Here is a 25,370-nt window from a genome sequence, read left to right on the forward strand (position 1 = left end):
TTTACTTTCTTTTAAGAGCTTGAGACTGTTGGTAGACTTTTCGCCTCTGGGATTCTGGTACTAGTGATTTTCATGGTCGCGATTGAGGAATCTTCTGGTGAAAGTTCTATAAAAAAAATAAAAAATAAATAAAGCACAGAACAAAAACAAAGGATGTCTCTGGTCGGGCTGATATCTCGATTGATCCGAAAATATGTTTAAGCTTCGGAGCTTATGTTTTTCTGGTTTTTCTGCTAGAACTTTAGAATTTTCCGTTTAACCCTTGAACAGATATTCGTATCCTACATATCAGGCTGGTCCTGGTTAGGCATTAGTTATCTCTGTTCTTTTTTGAGGTTTATAACAGATTTATTGTATTCCAATAGACAGGCTGGAGCTGTCTGGGTACTAGTTACCTCTTCTTTCTTCTTCTCACGACGTTGGTTTTCTTGTTCCTTCAGTCCAGAGGAAGCCCTTCTATCCTAGATGTCAGGCTGGTCCTAGTTTAATTCATCTTGGATGGACATCTGATATTGGATCATGTGCAACCCAAGTGGCCTACGAGTTATACCCCGCTTAGCAAAGCTGTTGCCTTGGAGTTTAAATTCTGCTGTAGCAGTTTTCTTTAGGAGCTTAGTTTTCTTCTATTGAGGAGGGGACGGGTGACTCTTTTGGAGTCTTTTTCCCGGTTCCTTTTCGCAGGGGTGAAATTTTCCTCCTCTATTGATGCTCCATAGGGGTTCTCTCGTTCTATTTGGTTTCTATGCTCTCTATGCAGAGCTTATTTTTTTCTTCCTCTTGAGGGTTGATATACGGTTCTCTTCCCTTATTCAGGGAAATGGATACGTTCCTGTCATCATGTTGGAAATCCGGTTTGTAGGGACTGTATCGTTTCCAGTATCCTCGTTCTGATCCTAGAATTTTCTTGTGATCTAGGCTTTTTTTTTCTATAAAGTATCCTGTTTTCCTGGGTTCTGGTTCTCCTGATTTGGGCAGTTCTGGTTTTTCTCCATCACCTGCTAGTTTTTAAGGAATCTCTCTTGCCCTTTCCATCCTTTGCGTTTGATTTGAAGTGGAGTTCCTGGGGTAGACTCCGGGTCTTTGGATGCTGTTTGATTTTTCAGACAGGAAGTCTCTCTTAGCCTTTTTTTGAGTTAAAGTACTCTAGAAGCTTGCCCTGCAGTTTTCCTTTAGGCCTTTGTTGGTACTGTGGGAGGGTGATGTTTAACCCAGTCAGATTCTTCAGCTTGGCATTGTTGCTTATCTATCTTCCAGATTTCAGAGCTTCTGGAAAGGCCGCACTGGTCTCCAGTATACGGTATATCTTCCCGTTTCTTGGAAAATTACCTTTGCTCTACTGGGGCGGTTTTGACTTATCCTCTCCCACTTCCGTAGAAGAAGATATATTATGGGATTCCTTCTGTTTCTTTCTAGGGAATCTTTGGTCACTTTTTCTACTGTTGAGGACCTGGTCTTCTGCGTTTCTACCAGTTGGGTTCTTTCTGTAGTAGATCTTTTTTATGATTGAGAGGAGGTCGAGACTCTGGTGTGTACCTTCGATCTGGATTCCTGAAACATTTTTTATTTTTTTTCAGGATCTCTACCTTTGGGGGAATCTGATCTAGGCTCTCTGGGCATCCGTGCCTATCCCTGTTTTTTCCCTTAGGGGATCGTTGCTTGGGAAGTTTATTTTTCCTGGTTCTCTTCGACTATGTCACTCCTTCTTGATTGACTCAGTCTGGCAGGAGCAGGTGTCGGGGTATCTGATTTCTCCTTTGGGGCTGCGACTTTGTTTCGTGGTCTGGTCTTCGCCATTATGAGTCCTTTCCTTGGATTGTAGCTGGTCCCTTTGTTAGAATTTGGGATGACGGCCTTCCTCTCCTTGGGTGGGGTGGTGTTGATTCTCTCAGCTTTTATATCTCTTCTTAAGGTTCTCTTTTGTCCCTTTCCAGGGTGTCCTGGAGAAAGGGTTTCTTAGCCGGTTCCTGGCGCGCTTACCTTTATTGGTGCGAATCTCAGAGTTTTCCTTGGCGTGGAATGAGTTCCCCCGCATTTTCTCTTCTCCAGGAGGGTCTGGAGAAGGGTTTGTCAGTTAGTTCCCTAAAGGGTCAGATTTCTGCCCTTTCTGTTCTGTTTCACAAACGTTTGGCTACTTGCCTCATGTTCAGTCCTTGGTTCAGGCCTTGGTCAGGTTCAGGGCTGTGTTCAATCCTTTCTACATCCTGCCGCAATAATCTACGCAATATTTCCAAAATTCACCCTCTTCTGAGCGCTGACACCACAAAGCAAATAATCCACTCCCTTGTTATCTCCCGACTTGACTACTGCAATAACCTACTCGCTGGCCTTCCTCTTTCCCGCCTCTCCCCCCCTTCAATCCATCCTAAATGCCTCTGCCAGGCTGATCCACCTTTCCAGTCGATCTGTATCTGCTGCACCTCTCTGAGTCCCTTCATTGGCTCCCCATTCACAGCAGAATCAAATTCAAAGTTCTCACCCTTGCATACAAAACTCTCACCAACGCCGCTCCCCTCTACCTATCCTCTTTAATACACAAGTATACTACAGCCCGTCCACTAAGATCCAACAATGACCTGCTCCTTGCATTCGCAACTATCACCTCCTCTCATGCTAGACTGCAGGACTTCTGTTGTGCAGCACCTACCCTCTGGAACACCCTCCCTCGTGCTGTCAGGCTTTGCCCTAATCTTTGTTCCTTTAAATGTTCCCTAAAGACTTTTCTGTTCAGGGAAGCCTACCACCCAACTCAATAATAAATTTCACTTACCTAACATTTTCCTCATCTAACTCTGTATTAACATCTTTCTAAATCCTGCAGTCCTCACCTCCCTGTTTCTCAACCTCCTACCCTTCTAGATTGTAAGTTCCCACGGGAATAGGGCCCTCAATCCCTCCTGTATGTGTTTGTAAATTTTGTCCTGTATCCTACAAGTCTTGTATTGTTTTATTTAAATGAATTGTATCCATGGACAGCGCTGCGGAATATGTTGGCGCTTTTTAATAAAGTATAATAATAATAATAATCCTGTTGCTCCTCCTTGGAGTCTCATCCTGGTTCTTCGGGTTCTGCAGCAGGCTTGATATTAATTTGTAGTTTTCTCTAGCTATTTCTTCTGCTTGTAGTGTCCATGAACTTTTGGCTCTACAGTGTAATCCCCTTTATCTTATTTTCCATGCGGCATTACTTCCTAAGGAGGTTTCTATATCAATCAGGAACTTGTCGTTCCTTTTTAGTGACCTTCTCCTCCTTCTCCAGAAGAACGTCTTTTACACAATCTGGATGTGGTTTTTGCTTTAAGTAAGCAGGCCAATGTAGCCTAGTGGTTAGCTTTGTGTCTTTGCAACTCAAGGGTTGTTGGTTCGAATCTAGCTGCTGGAGCTGGATGTCCCTTTAAAATTCTATTTAGAGTACCAAGGATTTTTACAATCTTCAGTCCTTTTTGTAGTGTTTGCCGGCAGTTGTAGGGGGCAGTAGACCAGGCCACATCAACTTCTGTTTCATTCAGTTGGCTTAGGAGCCTCCTGAGAGGATTACGTCTAATCCCTAGGGCTGTTTCTTCTTACTGGGTCTTTGAAGTCAAGGCTTCTGTGGGATAAATTTGCAAGGCTGCCTCACTACATTCATTTTCTAAATTTTCAAATTAGATGTTTGTGCCTCAGCCGAGGCTTCCTTTGGGGAGAAAGGGTTCTTCAAGAGGTGGTGCCCTCAGTTTAGGTCTGTCTTGTTGCTCCCCCCCCCCCTTTCCATTCTGTGTCCTCTTGCTTTGGTATTGGTTCCCACTAGTAATTAGAATGGGTTTGTGGACTCTCCATGCCATTTGAATGAAAACAAAATTATGCTTACCTGATAAATTATTTTCTTTCCTGGCATGGAGAGTCCATGACCCGCCCTTGTCTAGGTTCAAGACAGCTTATTATATTTTTTTATAAACTTCAGGCACCTCTATACCCTTTGTGTCCTCTTCTTCTCTTTTCATATTCCCTCTGCTAAATGGGAAGTGGGAGCGATACTTGAAGCTTTGCTGGGGTATTCTTTGCCTCCTCCTGGTGGCCAGGAGTTGAATTCTTACTAGTAATTAGAATGGATTTGTGGACTCTCCATGCCAGGAAAGAAAAGAATTTATCAGGTAAGAATACATCTTGTTTTTAATAATTTTTATTTTTATGTCCTCGTTTAGGACAGCTAGTTGCGGTTGAACCAAAATCATTCTCTTATTCAGGTCAGACAGAACAGTGGCCAAGGTAAGGGATAAACTCAAGAAAGCTCATACATAAAAGTTGTTTTTGTTATGTATGTGTATGTATATGTATATATGTATGTTCTGTTTGTTAAATTGAAAGCATGCATTGTGCAGCTGTAGGTAGGGACCTAGAGAGGAAGAGACCTTGACATGGTCCTGGGCTTAAACCATTTGGCCAAATGCTGTAACTAACTCTTCCATTTTTTTTCTTTTAATCTTGCTGTGTGCCAGACTTTGTGTGTTGTGTTGATTTTGTTTTGTAATTTTCCCTATGGGCTTTGCACCCAGGCTGGTCAGGGTTAATTGCATTAGTTACTAGGAGCTGTACAGCTGTCTGTGAGTATCTAGGGCTGTAATTTGTATATTGACATGTGATGTGTACCCATTCCAGTTTAAGAGTGTAGTTAATTTCTGTGTTTTGTGTATATATTTGACCATTTCCGTGTGTTTGTGTATATATTTGTGTGTGAGTATGTGTGTAATTTCTTAAGACACAGTGAGTCGGTGGAATCATCAATTACTGTTGGGAATATCACTCCTGGCCAGCACGAGGAGGCAAATAGCACCACAGCAAAGCTGTTAAGTATCACTTCCCTTCCCACAACCCCCCCGTCATTTTCTTTGCCTTCAGTGCAAGGAGGAGGTGAAGTTTAGGCATCTGTTTAAGATTTCTTCTATCAAGATTTTTTTATTTTGGAAGCCTGAGCAGGCTTGCTCTGATCTTCCCTGACAACTGGGTTTAGCTGTATTCTACGTTAGTCTCCAGTATGGCTGTGGTAGCTTTTTAATCAGTTAGCAACTTGTGGGGTGGGCCTCACTGCGTTTTCCTGACGGGATTGCTGCCCTGCAACAGAATGCCAGAGTAGGCTTACTCTGTTCCTTCTTATCCACAGGCCTCTGTGAGGAGTGGCTTCCTCTCATGCAGGTGAGCTGTCTCCCTGTTGGACAAGCAAGGGTGCAGGCAGTGAAAAAGGACACTGAACACATATGTTTTCTTTTGTGATTCAGATAGAGCATGACATGTTAAGCATCTTTCTAATTTACTCCTATTATCAAATTTTCTTCATTCTCTTGGTATCTTTATTTGAAATGCAAGAATGTAAGTTTAGATGCCGGCCCATTTTTGGTGAACAACCTGGGTTGTCCTTGCTGATTGGTAGATAAATTCATCCACCAATAAAGTGCTGTCCAGAGTTCCCAACCTAAAAAAAAAAACTTAGATGCCTTCCTTTTCAAATAAAGATAGCAAGAGAACAAAGAAAAATTTGATAGGAGTAAATTAGAAAGTTGCTTAAAATTACATGCTCTATCTGAATCACGAAAGAAAAAATTTGGGTTCAGTGTCCCTTTAAGATGGTGGAGCACAAGACCCCGCCCCTTTGAGAAAGCCAAAGTAGCCTCTGGTGTAAAATGAACAAGATTACTAGTTGATTTATTGTTTGCCTGTTTTCAAACATATGGGTGCATTATATAATTTTTATATAAACTGCTACACCTACCAATATATACATCCTTGTTTTTTTTTTGTTTTTGTTTTTTTAAAGTTCATTGAATTAAACTTTTTTTTTTTTTTATTGATTTTCTTCATAAATGGAAAGAGTCCACAGCTGCATTCATTACTTTTGGGAAATAAGAACCTGGCCACCAGGAGGAGGCAAAGACACCCCAGCCAAAGGCTTAAATACTCCTCCCACTTCCCTCATCCCCCAGTCATTCTTTGCCTTTCGTCCCAGGAGGTTGGCAAAGAAGTGTCAGAATTTATTTTGTCTCTTATGGAGGGTAGTACTCTTCGCCATGGGACAGGAGTTTTAAGTAATCCCATCAGTCTCTCAGTGAGGGCTTGGATGAAAGTTAGAGTCCGAAGATGCAGGGAGAGTCTTTCTGCAAAACCATCCTGACATGTTAACAGTTCCTCAAGCAATCAGCGTTGTCTAACTTCGCTCCGCTGCCTGCTTTCTTCTCTCAAGTCCATGACAGAGGAGATGCTACTATCCGTTAAGCTTGAAGGGCCATGTTCCTGTTCCACGGCATAGATTTCAATAAGATCGTTTCATTTTACTTTCATCATGATTGTATTGTATTACAAATGTTTTTCCGAGAGGCTACCACCTTGCAGGACTAACTTAATATAAGGGTCTCAGTGAGGCGCCTTTTATATCTTGGAATCAAGGGTAATATCTCCTGAGGGGGGTTATTGAACAGTGTTTTTTTTAATCATGTTTATGTGATTCGACCTGCTTATGCGTAGTGTTACTTAGGCTCATGGCTTGTGGAACATAACAATCTTTGGAAGTGACGTGGCCTTTACGGTCGCGCATGCTTTTTCTGGACTGTATGGTTCCCCTTGTGACCGGGCATGGTCACGTTTTTGACTCCATTTCCGCATTCCTAGCCCTGTGGCGACGGAGACATTTGGATCTGCTTGTATTGGGCTCTTAGGAGGTGGTGAGTGCCCCAGCCATAGTGGGTATCAGGTGCTTTTAAGTTTTGGGTCCAAATCTCATATCAATATCCTTGCTATGAAGGAGCCTAATTCCGTGGAGATGGACATCTGTTTTATTTTCTACTCCGTGCGCAGAATGCGTATTGCCCCGGATGATACTACCCTATCAGTTAGTTATGTTCTGAATGCCGCATTAGATTGCTCAATTCCTCGGGATCGGGGAATCAAGGAGCTGCTGAGCCATCCTCCTCTGGGGCCTCTGTCCTCCGAGTGGCGAGTTCCCTTCCACCATCGCTTACTACGCATGCAGGTAACCCAAAATTTGCTTCCCCTTCTCTTGAAGGTAGCTTTTTCCCGCCAAGTGTTTCGGCAAGATGTCGCATGTCCATAATTTTGGCACTAGCGCGTATGCAACTTCCAGAAGTTGGTTTTGGATACTTTTCGTGTTCCGTTTTCTAGGGCTCTTCAGGCATAAGTTGGCTTATTCATCTCTCTGGGGGAAAGACTGTCCATGAAGCTTCTGGGGGCCAGCCTTCGAGGCCGGAGTCGTCCTTCACTCCGGCGGAGGTATGCTGCGCTTTTCGGTATAGACTGACTAGCCTTCGTGTTCTTTTGAGACACGCTTTGGCCTTGTCGGAAGATAAACCTGCGGGTTGCCTTATCCTTTATTTTATTTGAATAACGCTCATATTTTATATTTCCTTCAGGAAGTTTGTCTGAAATAGATACTCACAATGTTTGCTCGCACTGTTACTTCTAAGGAAGCTTAAGGACGTGTTTAGTCCTATGTGTGTCTGCTGTTTTCCCTCTCTCGGGGGTATACTATAATACCTTGACAGGAATAGCCCTTGGTTTCAGGCTAGTCCTCATTGGGTTCAGTCCTTCTGTCCTGAGGCCTAGTTCAGACACGTGGCGCCTGGCTGGTTCGGTTGGGCGCTGAGTGCGTCACATATTGTGGTGTTCTTGTTCTCTTTTACAAGTTTCAGTTTATTCTGAGTGGAGTTGAGGGTTTGTGAGGCTTGGGGGATTGGTTCAGTCCTCATTGACCTCTCCATCTGGCCGATGCCAGTGAGGAAGCTCAATTAGTAAAATGCTCTGACTACTAAGCCTGTTCAAAGATCCTTCTGAAAATACATTGTGTACCATTCAGATTGGGTAATAATAACAACTATTACTATTCAGCTGCCGATTTGGTTCATCCGAGAGCGGGCGCTGGAAAAGTGCTTTGTGGCCCACTGGAAGAAGGGCGCTATATAAATACTAGTTTGACTCTCTCATAATTCCGTCTTTGTCGGGATGTGGAGTGTTCCTCCCCGCGTAGGTTAGATTTTGGGTGGATTTCAGACCTCCTTTCCGCCGGTTCGGGCAGTCTTGCCCTTGTGGCTATTGGATTTGTCCCTTTGTCTGGATTTTTTCCTTTTGAGGTTCTCCTCTTCGGATAAGATTTCGGGACTTGTATGTTGCCCCTTAGCGCCTTGGCCGCCTTACTTTGAGAATTAAGTTGTTCCCTTTCAGGGATGGTAGGCTGTGCTGAGGCCTTCTTGAAGAAGTATATTCATCAGGGGTTACAATGGCAACCAGCGGTGTGTATTGCCACGGTAACAAGTGTGGCAGCTTATTGGTTTAATGCCTTGTCAGAGTTTCTCCAAGCTGAGACTCCTTTGGAGGAGATACAGGATAGGATAAAGGCTCTTAAGTTAGCCAATTTCTTTATTACTGACGCTTCTTTGCGGGTCATTAAGCTGGGAGCCAAAATATCTGGCTTTGCAATCTTAGCGCGTAGAGTGCTATGGCTTAAATCTTGGTCAGCAGATGTTTCTTCTAAATCTAAGCTCCTGGCAATCCCTTACAAGGGAAAGACCTTGTTTGGGCCAGCATTGGCAGAAATTATTTCCGTTATCACAGGTGGTAAAGGATCTTTGCTGCCTCAAGACAAGAAGAACAAGTTGAAAGGATGTCAGAGTAATTTCTCCAACATTGGTGTGTCCGGTCCACGGAGTCATCCTTACTTGTGGGATATTCTCTTCCCCAACAGGAAATGGCAAAGAGTCCCAGCAAAGCTGGTCACATGATCCCTCCTAGGCTCCGCCCACCCCAGTCATTCTCTTTGCCGTTGCACAGGCAACATCTCCACGGAGATGGTTAAGAGTTTTTTTGGTGTTTAAATGTAGTTTTTATTCTTCTATCAAGTGTTTGTTATTTTAAAATAGTGCTGGTATGTACTATTTACTCTGAAACAGAAAAGGATGAAGATTTCTGTTTGTAAGAGGAAGATGATTTTAGCAGACAGTAACTAAAATCGATTGCTGTTTCCACATAGGACTGTTGAGATGAAGTAACTTCAGTTGGGGGAAACAGTTAGCAGACTTTTCTGCTTAAGGTATGACTAGAAAAGAGGAAATGTGGGCTGTTTCCTTAAAATTAATTCCTTTATTTATTCAGATTAAAATCGGCAAACACAGCAAGGATAGGGTATGGTGTAGAAGGCGCAGCACAGTCTGGCTTACGCGTTTCGGATGAAATCCGTAGTCATAGCCTACTGTGCTGTGCTCCACACCTGTTTAAAACTAGTTAAAACAAATGTGATTGGCGCACACATGAAAAACAACGCCTTCAAGTTTAACCAATACTAACAGTATGTAAAGTTAACCCACTAATGTAAGAACCGCACATTGCAATACATTGTCTGAGCCCATACAAACGTAATATACATACTGTGATAATTATGTGAATAACCAACATAGTGTTATGCATTACAGACAAAATGTCAAATATTAACGGTTAGTGATTAATCATATATTATTAGAAATTCTATTGCCCAAATAGTGCGCATAGGAGACTCTATTAATATATCCTCATTCTTTAAGAGTTGAATCATTGCTCTTATCCTCTCTAATGCACTGATGGGCAACAGAATTCAAACAGTACCCTCAGTATAAAATACCACAATAGTTGATATCATATGTCAAAAAACAGATAAATATATTAACGAATCCTATAAAAATGAAAACATGCAATAAGCAAATAATTTTAATTTTAAATTTTAATTTTAAATGAATAGTAACCTGTCAAATACTATATGTTTTAAAGATGTCTTGGCAAATCGTCATCATAATAACATATGATAAAGACAACAAGCAGACAAATAGGACATCCCCATATAGTAATTTAATGTGATTTGATACAGGTTAAGCACACATGACCAACCGATGAGTCTTACATTATACTAAACTAGGAGATCATTGGTAGGTGTATTACGAAATACCATAATACTATTCCCACAGGTTCATTACGTCATATCTTGAATTTAGACCATCAGGCACCCGAGTGCCTAAGGTAAAAATCCAAAAAGCTTCGCGTCTGGCTAGCAATTGGTCCAAATTTCCCCCCCTCACAGGTCTAGAAACTTTTTCAATAGCACACCATGTAAATCCTTTGAGGTTATTATCATGGTAGACTCCAAAGTGTTGTACTATTGGAGTCGTGGATCTCTTAGTAGAGAAAGAGGAAAGATGTTCCCTAATTCTAGAGTTCAGGTCTCTGGAGGTGAGTCCCACATATTGAATCTGGCACAATGTGCATTCAATCATATAGACTACCGATTCCGTTTTACAATTCATACAGGAATTGATTTTGTAGCTTTTCCTCGTTTTTGCACTCACAAATTCCTTTGTCACCTTGGCATAATCACAGGGCTTGCACTTCCTGTGACCGCATCTATACATCCCAGTATGTACCAACCATGATCCCCTCTCATCTTTGTCAGTTTTTAACAGGGTTGGCGAGAGAATAGAGCCCAATGTGGGGCTCTTCCTGTAGGCACATCTGAGCCCTTGTCGGACTGTATCAACCAATTTATCCTCTGCCTTCAATATTGGAAAATGTTTCCTAATAATCTCACATACCTGAGGATATTGGGTACTGTGTGTTGTAACAAAAGTAATTCCCTGTTTGGTTGTACTGTGCTTATCTTTAGTTTTCAGTAAGCTCTCTCTAGGTGTTACCTGTACAGATTCTCTTGCCCTTTTGATCACTTTTTTGGGATACTTTCTCTCTTTTAATCTCATCTCCAATCTTTCTACCTCCTTGCAAAAGTCCTCATTGGAGGTACAGTTCCTTTTAATCCTGGTATATTCTCCTTTGGCAATGGCAAAGGGAACATGTCTGGGATGACAGCTTGTTCCTAAGAGTAAGGAATTCCCTGAAATGGATTTTCTGAAAATCCTGGAAAGTATTCTGCCATCTGAACTGCCCTCCAATGTAATATCCAGATAGTTAATAGAACTCTGACTCGCTTCAAAAGTGAAGCTTAGTCCAATATCATTATGATTAAGATAGTCAATGAATCCCTGAATGTCAGACTGATTACCCGACCAGATGAAAAGAAGATCATCTATGTATCTCCTATAAAAGGAGATACATTTCTTGTAAGGGTTTCTATCTCCAAAGATGTGGTAGAACTCCCACCAGCCCAAAAAAAGATTGGCAAAGGAGGGAGCAAATTTGGCCCCCATGGCGGTACCACATCTCTGGAGATAGAAAACATCCTCAAATTTGAAAAAATTGTGTGACAAAAGAAAAAGGGTGACCTTCAAAATGTACTTAATGAAGTCATCAGAGTAATCTGTATTGTATTCCAGAAAAAAGGCAATGGCCTCTATCCCTTTAGAGTGTGGAATACTGGAATAGAGCGACACTGCGTCCACTGTGAGCCAGATAGATTGTGGTGTCCATCTTACATTATCCATAACATTAAGGATATGTTTGGTATCCCTAATGTAAGAATGGAGAGTGACAACGAGGGGTTGAAGGATTGAGTCCAACCACTCTGACAGATTACCTAGAAGGGATTCCACACCACTCACTATAGGCCGTCCCTGGACACTTTCCAGGGATTTATGTGTCTTAGGTAAATGGTGGAACAACGGTATTTTCGGACAATCAACTAACAAATAGTCCATTGTTGCCTGATCTACAAAACCTTGTTCCAATCCATCATCCAAAAGATGTACTAATTTGGAACGAAAGTGAGTGGTGGGATCTCTTTGTAAAACTAAGTAATTATTCTCATTACATAGTTGTCTGTGGCCTTCATCTATGTATTGTTGTCGGTCCATGACCACAACCATTCCACCTTTATCGGAATTTTTGATCACCAGACTAAGGGCCTCTTTAAGAGAGGCCAAAGCACTCTTCTCAGCAAGAGACAAATTAAATTTACTTGGGGGCTGATTGGCCTTTAGTTGTAAAAGATCCCTTTCGACCCTGTTGTAAAATGTTTCAATGACTGATCCCCTGTTCTGAATAGGGTAGAATTTAGATTTCTCCTTAAATTTGGGACCCATGTTGCGACTACCCGAGTTCCCCATTGATTCTATTTGCAGCTGTTGCAGTGTGACTGTGTCACATTTATGTTCAAAATCAACTGGGTCCCCGGTATCAGTATCAACATGGGTAACTGGCACATCGGTATGATCAAGTGTACTCAATCCGTGAAAATGTTTCTTCAAAGTTAAATTACGTGTTAATTTGTTAACATCCATAATAGTTCTAAATACATCAAAATCTATAGTGGGTGCAAAATTTAAACCTTTATTCAAAACACTATATTGTGCAATACTAAGCTGTTTAGATGATAAATTAATGACATTGCCTACAATCTTGGAATCGATTATTTGTATTTGGTCTGTGGACGAGGTTCCCTCAATTGATACTTGTCTTGATTCTTCGTATATTGCACTTTGGGCTGTGTATTCTGTTTGTTCTGTTTCCCTCCCCCCGCTGATGCATCTAGGTCTTGGGGAAAAACCTGATTGATGGCTAGAGTGTCTGGTCTGTTTTGAAAATACATATTAGGTGCTAATTCTGTGTAGTTACCCTGTTTGGGTTTAACTGCTACTGTGTTGTGTTGTACATAGCCTTGATTAGTGCTCATTATACCTGTGTAAGCTGTTTGGGGAATATGTACAATATTAGGAGGGGCAGTATCTTCGAAATCTGGCCGTGTTTGTTCACTAATGATCTCACCCTCACTCGATCCCTCTGAATCACTACCAGAGAAGGTCACATTCTTTTTATTATTATTGCCACGATTTCTACTACGATTTCTATTGCCCCTCCTCCTACGGCCAAACCTAGGTTGATTTGCCCTAAAATTCCCCCTGGCACTTCTATTCCATATGTACACAGAATTGTTAGAATAGTCATATTTGTCCCTAATGTATTTGGTATGTTTTGTCTCCATGATCCCAGACCTCCCCTTGGCAACCAACTCTTTCAAAGTTTTATCAAATCTGGCAAAATCATTATGACTGCTCCTCCTATTCAATTCTATCTGTAATTCATTAATATCTGCTCTAATGTTATCCAACAACTTATTTTTATACTGTATAAGCAATTTCATAAGTCTCATAGAGCATTCAGATAGTACATTGTTCCAAGCATCTATAAAGTCTTTATCTTGTGCATCCACGTCAAAGGTCGGAAACTTGTATAGCCTTAATCCCCTCGGTATCATACTCAGACTCAAATATTTTTCTAATGTCCAGATATCCCACTGGGTTTTAGATTCTTTAAGTAACAATGTCTCCATTTGTTCAAACAAAGTGCTCAGTGCTAATACTCCTTTATCCTCAGAGAAAATCAATTCACAATCTGTAGGCAAAGTCGTACGTGCAGTTACAGGCATCAGTGAGTAAAAGGCCTGCTGTGTTTCCTCCATAACTGTGCTAACAAGTCTTATTAAAAGGCTGGACCAATATCACAAAACTGGGTATAGGTATGTCCGGTAATACCCAAAAGAGATAAATGTAAAGTAAGGAAACCCAGAAAGTGATAGGCAGTCTATAATATATTAACAACAAAAAGGTATCAAATAAAGTGCAAGGTGCTAAATAGAAACTCTCAAGTTCCTTGGTATATCACTCATTTACTCGCTCCAGCGTGGACAATGGAGATCTCACTCACCCAATCCTATGGAGAAGGCGGGTATCGCCATTCACGGCTGCAAGTTCAATCCGGACGCCTCTAAGGGGGCACGGCCCAATCTCGGCCAATGGAACACACTCTGGAACGAGGCAGAGATCCCTTGCTCCGCCTCAACTTATTCCAGATACTTGTTCCTCCGATAGAATGCAGTATCCCTCCGCCAGTGACGTAGCAAAAAACAGTTCCTGCTTGCAATAGGGAACTGCCAAATGTAGAACAGCACACAATGCAATCCTTTTTGAAGAGTATAAGCTCGTAATGCACAGCAGGAAACAGCCAAACTCCGGACAATAATAACTTGAAAAGAGGAAATGTGGGCTGTTTCCTTAAAATTAATTCCTTTATTTATTCAGATTAAAATCGGCAAACACAGCAAGGATAGGGTATGGTGTAGAAGGCGCAGCACAGTCTGGCTTACGCGTTTCGGATGAAATCCGTAGTCATAGCCTACTGTGCTGTGCTCCACACCTGTTTAAAACTAGTTAAAAACAAATGTGATTGGCGCACACATGAAAAACAACGCCTTCAAGTTTAACCAATACTAACAGTATGTAAAGTTAACCCACTAATGTAAGAACCGCACATTGCAATACATTGTCTGAGCCCATACAAACGTAATATACATACTGTGATAATTATGTGAATAACCAACATAGTGACTAGCCATATTTCTAACAAGACTGTGTAATGCTGGAAGGCTGTCATTTCCCCTCATGGGGACCGGTAAGCCATTTTCTTAGTCAAAAACAAATAGAATAAAGGGCTTATTATGGGCTAAAAAAACTGGTAGACATTTTTATGGGCTAAATCGATTGCTTTATTTGTGCATATTATTCAAATTTAGGCTAACAATTGACATTTATAATCTTGGGGAACGTTTATAAAACGGCAGGCACTGTATTGGACACCTTTTTCAGTCAGGGGGCCTTTCTAGTCATAGACTGAGCCTCATTTTCACGCCATTAATGCGCAGTTGTTTTTTGAGAGCAGGGCATGCAGATGCATGTGTGAGGATCTAAGAATCTCTGAAAAAGCTTTTAGAAGGCGTCATTTGGTATCGTATTCCCCTCAGGGCTTGGTTGGGTCTTAGCAAAGACTGTATCTGGGACTGTATAGGGGTTAAATTGAAAAACGGCTCCGGTTCCGTTATTTTAAAGGGACAGTCTAGGCCAAAATAAACTTTCATGATTCAGATAGAGCATGTAATTTTAAACAATTTTCCAATTTACTTTTATCACCAATTTTGCTTTGTTCTCTTGGTATTCTTAGTTGAAAGCTTAACCTAGGAGGTTCATATGCTTATTTCTTAGACCTTGAAGCCCACCTCTTTCAGATTGCATTTTAACAGTTTTTCACCACTAGAGGGTGTTAGTTCACGTATTTCATATAGATAACACTGTGCTCGTGCACGAGAAGTTATCTGGGAGCAGGCACTGATTGGCTAGACTGTAAGTCTGTCAAAAGAACTGAAAAAAGGGGCAGTTTGCAGAGGCTTAGATACAAGAAAATCACAGAGGTTAAAAGTATATTATTATAACTGTGTTGGCTATGCAAAACTGGGAAATGGGTAATAAAGGGATTATCTATCTTTTAAAACAATAAAAATTCTGGTGTAGACTGTCCCTTTAAGGGTTAAAGCTCTGGAATTTTGGTGTGCAATACTTTTAAGGCTTTAAGACACTGTGGTGAAAATTTGGTAATTTTTGAACAATTCCTTCATACTTTTTCACATATTCAGTAATAAAGTGTTTTCTGTTTGAAATTTAAAGTGACAGTAACGGTTTTATTTTAAAACGTTTTTTGTGCATTGTTGACAAGTTTAAGCCTGTTTAACATGTCTGTACCTTCAAATAAGCTATGTTCTATATGTATGAAAGCCAATGTGTCTCCCCATTTAAATTTGTGATAATTGTGCCATAGCGTCCAAACAAAGTAAGGACAGTACTGCCACAAATAATGATATTGCCCAAGATGATTCCTCAAATGAGGGGAGTAAACATGATACTACATCATCTCCTACTGTGGCTACACCAGTTTTGCCCATGCAGGAGGCCCCTAGTACATCTAGTGCGCCAATACTTATTACCATGCAACAATTAACGGCTGTAATGGATAACTCCATAGCAAATCTTTTATCCAAAATGCCTACTTATCAGAGAAAGCGTGATTGCTCTGTTTTAAACACTGAAGAGCAAGAGGACGCTGATGATAATTGTTCTGTCATACCCTCACACCAATCTGAAGGGGCCATGAGGGAGGTTTTGTCTGAGGGAGAAATTTCAGATTCAGGAAAAAATTCTCATCAAGCTGAACCTGATGTTGTGACATTTAAATTTAAATTAGAACATCTCCGCGCACTGCTTAAGGAGGTGTTATCTACTCTGGATGATTGTGACAATTTGGTCATTCCAGAGAAATTATGCAAGATGGACAGGTTCCTAGAGGTTCCGGTGCTCCCCGACGCTTTTCCTATACCCAAGCGGGTGGCGGACATAGTAAATAAAGAGTGGGAAAAGCCTGGCATACCTTTTGTTCCTCCCCCTATATTTAAGAAATTATTTCCTATGGTCGACCCCAGAAAGGACTTATGGCAGACAGTCCCCAAGGTCAAGGGGGCAGTTTCTACTCTAAACAAACGCACTACTATTCCTATTGAAGATAGTTGTGCTTTCAAAGATCCTATGGATAAAAAAATGGAAGGTTTGCTTAAAAAGATTTTTGTACAACAAGGCTACCTTCTACAACCAATTTCATGCATTGTTCCTGTCACTACGGCAGCGTGGTTCTGGTTCGAGGAACTAGAAAAGTCGCTCAGTAGAGAAACTCCATATGAGGAGGTTATGGACAGAGTTCACGCACTTAAATTGGCTAACTCTTTTATTTTAGATGCCGCTTTGCAATTAGCAAAATTAGCGGCGAAAAATTCAGGGTTTGCTATTGTGGCGCGCAGAGCGCTTTGGCTAAAGTCTTGGTCAGCGGATGTGTCATCCAAGACAAAATTACTTAACATTCCTTTCAAAGGTAAAACTTTATTTGGACCTGATTTGAAAGAGATTATTTCAGACATCACTGGGGGAAAGGGCCACGTCCTTCCACAGGATAGGTCTTTTAAGGCTAAAAATAAGCCTAATTTTCGTCCCTTTTGCAGAAATGGACCAGCCTCTAATTCTGCATCCTCTAAGCAAGAGGGTAATGCCTCACAACCCAAACCAGCCTGGAAACCAATGCAAGGCTGGATCAAGGGTAAGCAGGCCAAGAAGCCTGCCACTGCTAACAAGACAGCATGAAGGAGTAGCCCCCGATCCGGGACCGGATCTGGTGGGGGGCAGACTCTCTCTCTTTGCTCAGGCTTGGGCAAGAGATGTTCAGGATCCTTGGACGCTAGAAATAGTTTCTCAAGGTTATCTCCTGGAATTCAAGGAACTACCCCCAAGGAAGGTTCCACAAGTCTCACTTATCCTCAAACCAAATAAAGAGACAGGCATTCTTACATTGTGTAGAAGACCTGTTAAAGATGGGAGTGATACACCCAGTTCCAATAAAGGAACAAGGAATGGGATTTTATTTCAATCTGTTCGTAGTTCCCAAAAAAGAGGGAACGTTCAGACCAATTTTGGATTTGAAGATCCTAAACAAATTTCTCAGGGTACCATCGTTCAAAATGGAAACTATTCGAACGATTCTACCCACCATCCAGGAAAGTCAATTTATGACTACCGTGGGTGTAAAGGATGCGTACCTACATATCCCTATCCACAAGGAACATCATCAGTTCCTACGGTTCGCTTTTCTGGACAAACATTACCAGTTTGTGGCTCTTCCATTCGGATTAGCCACTGCTCCAAGGATTTTCACAAAGGTGCTAGGGTCCCTTCTAGTGGTTCTAAGACCAAGGGGCATTGCAGTAGTACCTTACATGGACGACATTCTAATACAAGCGTCGTCCCTGTCAAAGGCAAAGGCTCATACGGACATCGTTCTAGCCTTTCTCACATCTCACAGATGGAAGGTGAACAAAGAAAAGAGTTCTCTGTCCCCGTCAACAAGAGTTCCCTTCTTGGGAACAATAATAGATTCCTTAGAAATGAGGATTTTTCTGACAGAGGTCAGAAAATCAAAACTTCTAAGCTCTTGTCAAGTGCTTCATTCTGTTCCTCGTCCTTCCATAGCGCTATGCATGGAAGTAATAGGATTGATGGTTGCAACAATGGACATAGTTCCTTTTGCACGAATTCATCTAAGACAATTACAACCGTGCATGCTCAAACAGTGGAATGGGGATTATACAGACTTGTCTCTAATGATTCAAGTAGATCAAAAGACCAGAGATTCACTCCGTTGGTGGCTGACCCTGGACCATCTGTCCCAGGGAATGAGCTTCCGCAGGCCGGAGTGGGTCATTGTCACGACCGACGCCAGTCTAGTGGGCTGGGGTGCGGTCTGGGAATCCCTGAAAGCTCAGGGTCTATGGTCTCGGGAAGAGTCTCTTCTCCCGATAAACATTCTGGAACTGAGAGCGATATTCAATGCTCTCAGAGCTTGGCCTCAACTAGCAAAGGCCAAATTCATAAGATTCCAATCAGACAACATGACGACTGTTGCTTATATCAATCATCAAGGGGGAACAAAGAGTTCCCTGGCGATGAAAGAAGTGACCAAAATAATTCAATGGGCGGAGGATCACTCCTGCCACTTGTCTGCGATCCACATCCCAGGAGTGGAAAATTGGGAAGCGGATTTTCTGAGTCGTCAGACATTTCATCCAGGGGAGTGGGAACTCCATCCGGAAATCTTTGCCCAAATAACTCAATTATGGGGCATTCCAGACATGGATCTGATGGCGTCTCGTCAGAACTTCAAGGTTCCTTGCTACAGGTCCAGATCCAGGGATCCCAAGGCGACTCTAGTAGATGCACTAGTAGCTCCTTGGACTTTCAACCTAGCTTACGTATTCCCACCGTTTCCTCTCATTCCCAGGCTGGTAGCCAGGATCAATCAGGAGAGGGCCTCGGTGATCTTGATAGCTCCTGCGTGGCCACGCAAGACTTGGTATGCAGACCTGGTGAATATGTCATCAGCTCCACCATGGAAGCTACCTTTGAGACAGGACCTTCTTGTTCAAGGTCCATTCGAACACCCAAATCTGGTCTCCCTCCAACTGACGGTTTGGAGATTGAACGCTTGATTCTATCAAAGCGTGGGTTTTCAGATTCGGTGATAGATACTCTGGTTCAGGCCAGAAAACCTGTAACTAGAAAAATTTACCATAAAATATGGAAAAAATATATCTGTTGGTGTGAATCCAAAGGATTCCCATGCAATAAGATAAAAATTCCTAAGATTCTCTCCTTTCTTCAAGAAGGTTTGGAGAAAGGATTATCTGCAAGTTCTCTAAAGGGACAGATCTCTGCTTTATCTGTCTTACTACACAAAAGACTGGCAGCTGTGCCAGATGTTCAAGCATTTGTTCAGGCTCTGGTTAGGATCAAGCCTGTTTACAGACCTTTGACTCCTCCCTGGAGTCTAAATCTAGTTCTTTCAGTTCTTCAAGGGGTTCCGTTTGAACCCTTACATTCCATAGATATTAAGTTACTATCTTGGAAAGTTTTGTTTTTGGTTGCAATTTCTTCTGCTAGAAGAGTTTCAGAGTTATCTGCTCTGCAGTGTTCTCCTCCTTATCTGGTGTTCCATGCAGATAAGGTGGTTTTGCGTACTAAGCCTGGTTTTCTTCCTAAAGTTGTTTCTAACAAAAATATTAACCAGGAGATAGTTGTACCTTCTTTGTGTCCGAATCCAGTTTCAAAGAAGGAACGTTTGTTACACAATTTGGACGTTGTCCGTGCTCTAAAGTTCTATTTAGAGGCTACTAAAGATTTCAGACAAACATCTTCCTTGTTTGTTGTTTATTCTGGTAAAAGGAGAGGTCAAAAAGCGACTTCTACCTCTCTTTCCTTTTGGCTTAAAAGCATCATCCGATTGGCTTATGAGACTGCCGGACGGCAGCCTCCTGAAAGAATCACAGCTCACTCCACTAGGGCTGTGGCTTCCACATGGGCCTTCAAGAACGAGGCTTCTGTTGACCAGATATGTAAGGCAGCGACTTGGTCTTCACTGCATACTTTTGCCAAATTTTACAAATTTTATACTTTTGCTTCTTCGGAGGCTATTTTTGGGAGAAAGGTTTTGCAAGCCGTGGTGCCTTCCATTTAGGTGACCTGATTTGCTCCCTCCCTTCATCCGTGTCCTAAAGCTTTGGTATTGGTTCCCACAAGTAAGGATGACGCCGTGGACCGGACACACCAATGTTGGAGAAAGTAATTTATCAGGTAAGCATAAATTCTGTTTTCTCCAACGGTGTGTCCGGTCCACGGCCCGCCCTGGTTTTTTAATCAGGTCTGATGAATTATTTTCTCTAACTACAGTCACCACGGTATCATATGGTTTCTCTTATATATATTTCCTCCTGTCCGTCGGTCGAATGACTGGGGTGGGCGGAGCCTAGGAGGGATCATGTGACCAGCTTTGCTGGGACTCTTTGCCATTTCCTGTTGGGGAAGAGAATATCCCACAAGTAAGGATGACGCTGTGGACCGGACACACCGTTGGAGAAAGTAATTTATCAGGTAAGCATTCTGTTTTTCGTTCCTTTCGTTACTTCAGAGGTAAGCCTTCCCCCACTTATACCAAGCAGGATCAATCCAATCCTTCTTGGAAGTCCAGTCAGTCTTGGAACAAGGGGAAGCAATCTAAGAAACCCGCAGCTGATTCTAAGTCAGCATGAAGGGTCTGCCCCCGATCCGGGACCGGATCAAGTGGGGGGCAGACTCACTCTAAGTTCTCGAAAGCTTGGGGACGAGATGTCCCAGACCTGCGGGCTGTAGAAATAGAATCCCGGGGTTACAAGTTAGAGTTCAAGACCTCTCCTCACAGGGGCAGGTTCCACCTCTCAAGATGATCTGTAGACCAGATAAAGAGAGGTGTTCTTGAAATGTGTACAGGATTTTCCCCTCATAGTGATAGTTCCAGTCCCAATACAGGAACAGGGTCTCGAGTTCTACTCCAACCTGTTTGTGGTTTCCAAAAAAGATGGAACTTTCAGGCCCATTCTAGATCTAAATTTACTCAACAAATTTCTCAGAGTGCCGTCCTTCAAGATAGAGACTATCCATTCCATTCTTCCTCTGGTTCAGGAGGGTCAATTCATGACGACCATAGACCTGAAGGATTCATACCTACACCTTCCCATTCACAGGGATCATCACACATTTCTGAGATTTGCCTATCTGGACAAACAATTTGTAGTGCTTCCATTTGGCCTTGCCACAGCTCCCAGAATTTTCTAAAAGTTCCTGGGAGCTCTATTGGCAGTAATTCGGTCCCCGGGGAATTGCAGTGGCACCCTATCTGGACAACATTCTGGTTCAGGCACCATCTTTGCAACTAGCAGAATCTCATGCAAATATCTTGTTGTCTTTTCTTCATTCCCATGGTTGGAAGGTCAATTTGGACAAAATTTCTCTTGTTCCGGCTACAAGAGTGATCTTCTTAGGGACCATTATAGATTCCCTATCAATAAAAATATTTCTGATGAAGGTCAGAAGAGCCAAGATTATTTCCGCTTGCCTGTCTCTATAGTCTGCGATACGACCATCAGTGGCCCAATGCATGGAGGTAATTGGGTTGATGGTGGCTTCCATGGACATAGTTACCTTTGCCTGGCTATGCGTGCTCACTCAATCGGGATTATACAGATCTATCTCAAAGGATAGTTCTGGATCAATCAACAAGAGACTCCCTACAGTGGTGGCTGTCTCAAGAACATCTGTTTTCAGAGACCCTCTTGGGTAATTGTAACCACAGACGCCAGCCTGATGGGTTGGGGAGCAGTCTGGGACTCGTTGAAGATGCATGGACTTTGGTCTCAGGAGGAATCTGCTCTCCCCATAAACATTCTGGAGTTGAGAGCGATCTTCAATGCCTTGATAGCTTGGCCTCAACTGGCTCTAGCCCGGTTTATCAGGTTCCAGTCGGACAACATAACCTCAGTGGCTTACATCAACCACCGGGGGGAACTCTGAGTTCCTTAGCCATGAAGGTGGTGCAAATCATTCAGTGGGTGGAGGCTCACAATTGCTGTGTATCTGCCATCCACAATCCAGGAGTGGACAATTGGGAAGCGTTTTTTTTTTTTTTTTTTGAGCAGACACTTTCCATCCTGGGGAGTGGGAACTCCATCCGGAAGTGTTTTCCAGGTTAATAACCAAATGGGGGTTGCCGGAATTGGATCTGATGGCGTCTCGTCAGAACACCAAGGTCGAGAGATCCTCTGGCCTTTCTGATAGATGCTCTGGCAGTTCCTTGGAACTTCAGGTTGGCATATCTCTCTCCTCTGTTTGCTCTCCCTCCACGAGTCATCTCTCGGGTCAAGCAGGAGAGAGTGTCAGTGATTCTAATAGCTCCTGCGTGGCCTCGCAGGATCTGGTATGCAGATCTAGTAGAAATGTCATCTCTACCTCCGTGGAGACTCCCTCGGAGAAAGGACCTTCTACTTCAGGGGGCCTTTCTTCATCCAAATTTAGTTTCTCTGAGGCTGACTGCTTGGAGATTGAACGCTTGATTTCAGCTAAGCGTGGATTTTCCGAATCGGTCATTGAGACCATGATTCAGGCTTATAAGCCTGTCACTAGAAAGATTTAACATAAGATATGGCGAATAAATCTAAAGGATTCTCTTGGAGTAGAGTCCGGATTTGAAGAATCTTATCTTTTCTCCAGGAAGGCCTGGAGAAGGGGTTGTCTGTCAGTATCCTCAAGGGTCAGATTTCTGCTCTATCTATTTTCTTCTTAAAAGGGAAGAGTCCACAGCTGCATTCATTACTTTTGGGAAATACAGAACCTGGCCACCAGGAGGAGGCAAAGACACCCCAGCCAAAGGCTTAAATACCTCCCCCACTTCTCTCATCCCCCAGTCATTCATTGCCTTTCGTCACAGGAGGTTGGCAGAGAAGTGTCAGAAGTTCGAGAGACTCTTATTGAGGCTAGTACTCTTCGCAATGGGACTGAAGATTTAAGTAATCCTGTCAGCCTCTCAGTGAGAGCATAGATTAAAGTTAGAGTTCAGAGATGCAGGGAGAGTTTTCCTGCAAACCCATCCCGACTCATATTAACAGCTCCTTGGTAATCAGCGTTGATGAGTTTCGCTGCTTAACTTTCTTCACTCAAGTCTGTCAGAAGCGAGGCTACTATCGGTCACACTTGAAGGGCTGTGTTCCTGTTCCACGGTGTAGATTCTGGTAAGATTGTTTCATTTTATTTCGATATGTGATGTTAACGAAACAAGGTAGGGTCCCAGTGGGACTCCTTTTATATTAATAAGGAATAATAGGTTAATATCTCCTGAGGGGGGTTATTGAACAGGGGGGACTTTTAATCATGTTTTTTGTTGTCATTTTTGTAATCCCAAGATTATGGAGGATTCTGCTATGCGCGACACGGATGCCTCCGATACGGAGGATGTGTCTTGTGATGAATATGAAATGGCCTGGGTAATCAATGCCCATCAGTTATGTTCAGATTGCCATTCCGGAGTACTCTCTTCTCCCGAAGCAGGGAGCTTAGAGTGCGTTGATCCATCCGCCTCCTAGGTTTCCATGACCCGTGAAGCGAGTGCCCCAATCCATTTCCCGTCTACGCAAGCAGGTGTCCCTGTGGCCTTTATTCCTTCTCCGGAGGGTGGCTTGTTTCCTGCAGAGGTTACGGCACGGTTCCGCATGGCCATCTCTGGCGCTAAATCATATCTCCCAAGTGAAGTATTTCTAAGATACTGTCCGTGTTCCGTTAAGCAGGGCCTGTCGAGCGTGGGATCGCCCAATTCAGTTCAGCCTTTTGGGGAAACATTGGCCTCTGAGGTTTCAGTGGCCCCTATCTTGGGGCCAGTGTCTTCAGTTGATACGGCGAGAGATGATTTTTGCCTTTTGTTATAGGCTGGCTTGCCTTTGTATTCTTTTAAGACATGTTTTGGCAATGTTGGAGGATCCCAGTCCTAGCGGGCTGAGGGATCTGAGGCCTTAGAAGCTGGATGGCAAAATGGATCTGACGTTTGGGGATGAAGCCAATCTCCTTAACATCACTGGTTTTTCTTTTTCTTTAAGATTTTCTGTTTCAGTTCTGAGCTTGGGTGAATGGGGCTTTTAATCGGCTGGTCCCGTTGTCGTCGTCCTCATTCACCTTGGGCGTTCTCCCGATAGGTGCTGCCTTCATTTTATCTGTTTGATCCGGATGGATGAGTTTCATTTTTTATTTCTTAAGCTCATGCCTGTTAGATTTTCATTTTTATGAACGTTGTTATTCTCTGGAACTGGTACTTGCGATTTAGGTCGCGTGAGCACTTCCTCAGAAGTTGCGCACTTGTTGAATGATATAATTATGTTTTTCTAGTTCATTTATCGATCCTTCGGGACGAATTTTCTTGGACCTTGGACTGGTCGGATGCTTTTTTAACTGTTACAAGGGTTCATGTCATCCCCGTGGTGCTGATTAATTCTGTTGGATTTGAATGTCACTTGGCCTATTCTATGGACTCTGGGCTCGGATCCTACTGATGTATAACCCCTGTTTCAATACAACCCCTCCGAACATAGGTTTAGAAGTACCAATCTAGGTTGGTTGTTCGAGCTTCTTGTCTGGGATACAGTTCTGTTTTTGCAGACGTCATCTTGGGTCTCAGGTCCCCGGGTCAGAACAGTTATTCCATTATTTGGAGATGTTTGACCTATGTGGTCTGGTGTGCCGAGTGATTGATTAGACGCTGACTCTTTAGCCTATTAAGCATTTTTATTGTGGTGGCAGAGTTTCCTTCCTTCCTGCCTTGGGTGGATCATATGGTCTGGATGCGCGGGCATGTTCTTTCTCTGCTCAGAGTTGTGTTACTCTAAGAGTTGGTGTGCAGGGGTTCCCTGCCTTCTGTGAGGAGCTGCGAAGCTCCAGCTTTTGCCTGCTTTAAGAAGATTTTTGGAAGATAGATCCTTCAAAGATCTCTGGCTGTTGTCTCTTCCATTACCCATGGTCTCGACGTTCGGGTGTCTTTCCATCCTCATTGCAACTCTAGCCTTTGGGCTTGTCATTGAAGACGTGAGCTCAGTTATGGAGGGCCGCCTTTCTGGGGTCAGGTAGTTGACCATTTATCCTCTATGCTCCGTTAGGGGCTCCATGGGCGGTGTCTTAAGTATGACTCTCTGGGATGGCAAGCAGGGTACAGGGTTCTCATTCGCCTTTGGGTGTTGGTGGCTATTTTGCCTATGCGTATAGCATGTATTAACGCTTGCCTACAAGATTTCTTGCGATCCAAGTGCCCTGGTTGCTGAATCTTAGACTGCTGGGGTTCTGTGAGAGATGCCTATCTGTTTGTGGCTTAGGCTTTAGGTCCCTCTGACGGTCCCTTTCTGGTCTTTTGGCGCATTTATGCTGTTCCTGTAGACTCCAGTTATCTTCACCTGGGTTTGGCGATATGGCCGAGGGGTTTCTCCTCTATATGGTAGGGTGGTTTTCCATTGTTTCATCCTTCTTCTAGAGTGGGGGTAGGGTTCTCCGGGTTCGTAGTTACCTTAGTATTTGGAGCGACCTGTGGGTCCTTGGTGTCTTGCCTTGTAAGGGTTTTTCCCTTTTTGCGTTTCAGAATCCTGGAAGGGGAGTTGCGATGTA

General features: G+C 42.9%; 1 protein-coding gene across 1 annotated transcript in view; it reads left to right on the forward strand.

Moving 5' to 3' along the window:
* GTSF1 (gametocyte specific factor 1) overlaps positions 1 to 25,370 on the forward strand; it is a 425,087-nt gene that overhangs the window by 266,763 nt on the left and 132,954 nt on the right. Inside the window, exon 9 of the mRNA XM_053708268.1 lies at positions 4,179 to 4,242. Within this exon, the coding sequence (XP_053564243.1) occupies positions 4,179 to 4,242 (64 nt within the window). The remainder of the gene's footprint in view (positions 1 to 4,178; positions 4,243 to 25,370) is intronic.

The sequence above is a fragment of the Bombina bombina genome, chromosome 3 (genome assembly GCF_027579735.1).
Source record: "Bombina bombina isolate aBomBom1 chromosome 3, aBomBom1.pri, whole genome shotgun sequence".
In the NCBI taxonomy this organism is placed as follows: Eukaryota; Metazoa; Chordata; class Amphibia; order Anura; family Bombinatoridae; genus Bombina; species Bombina bombina.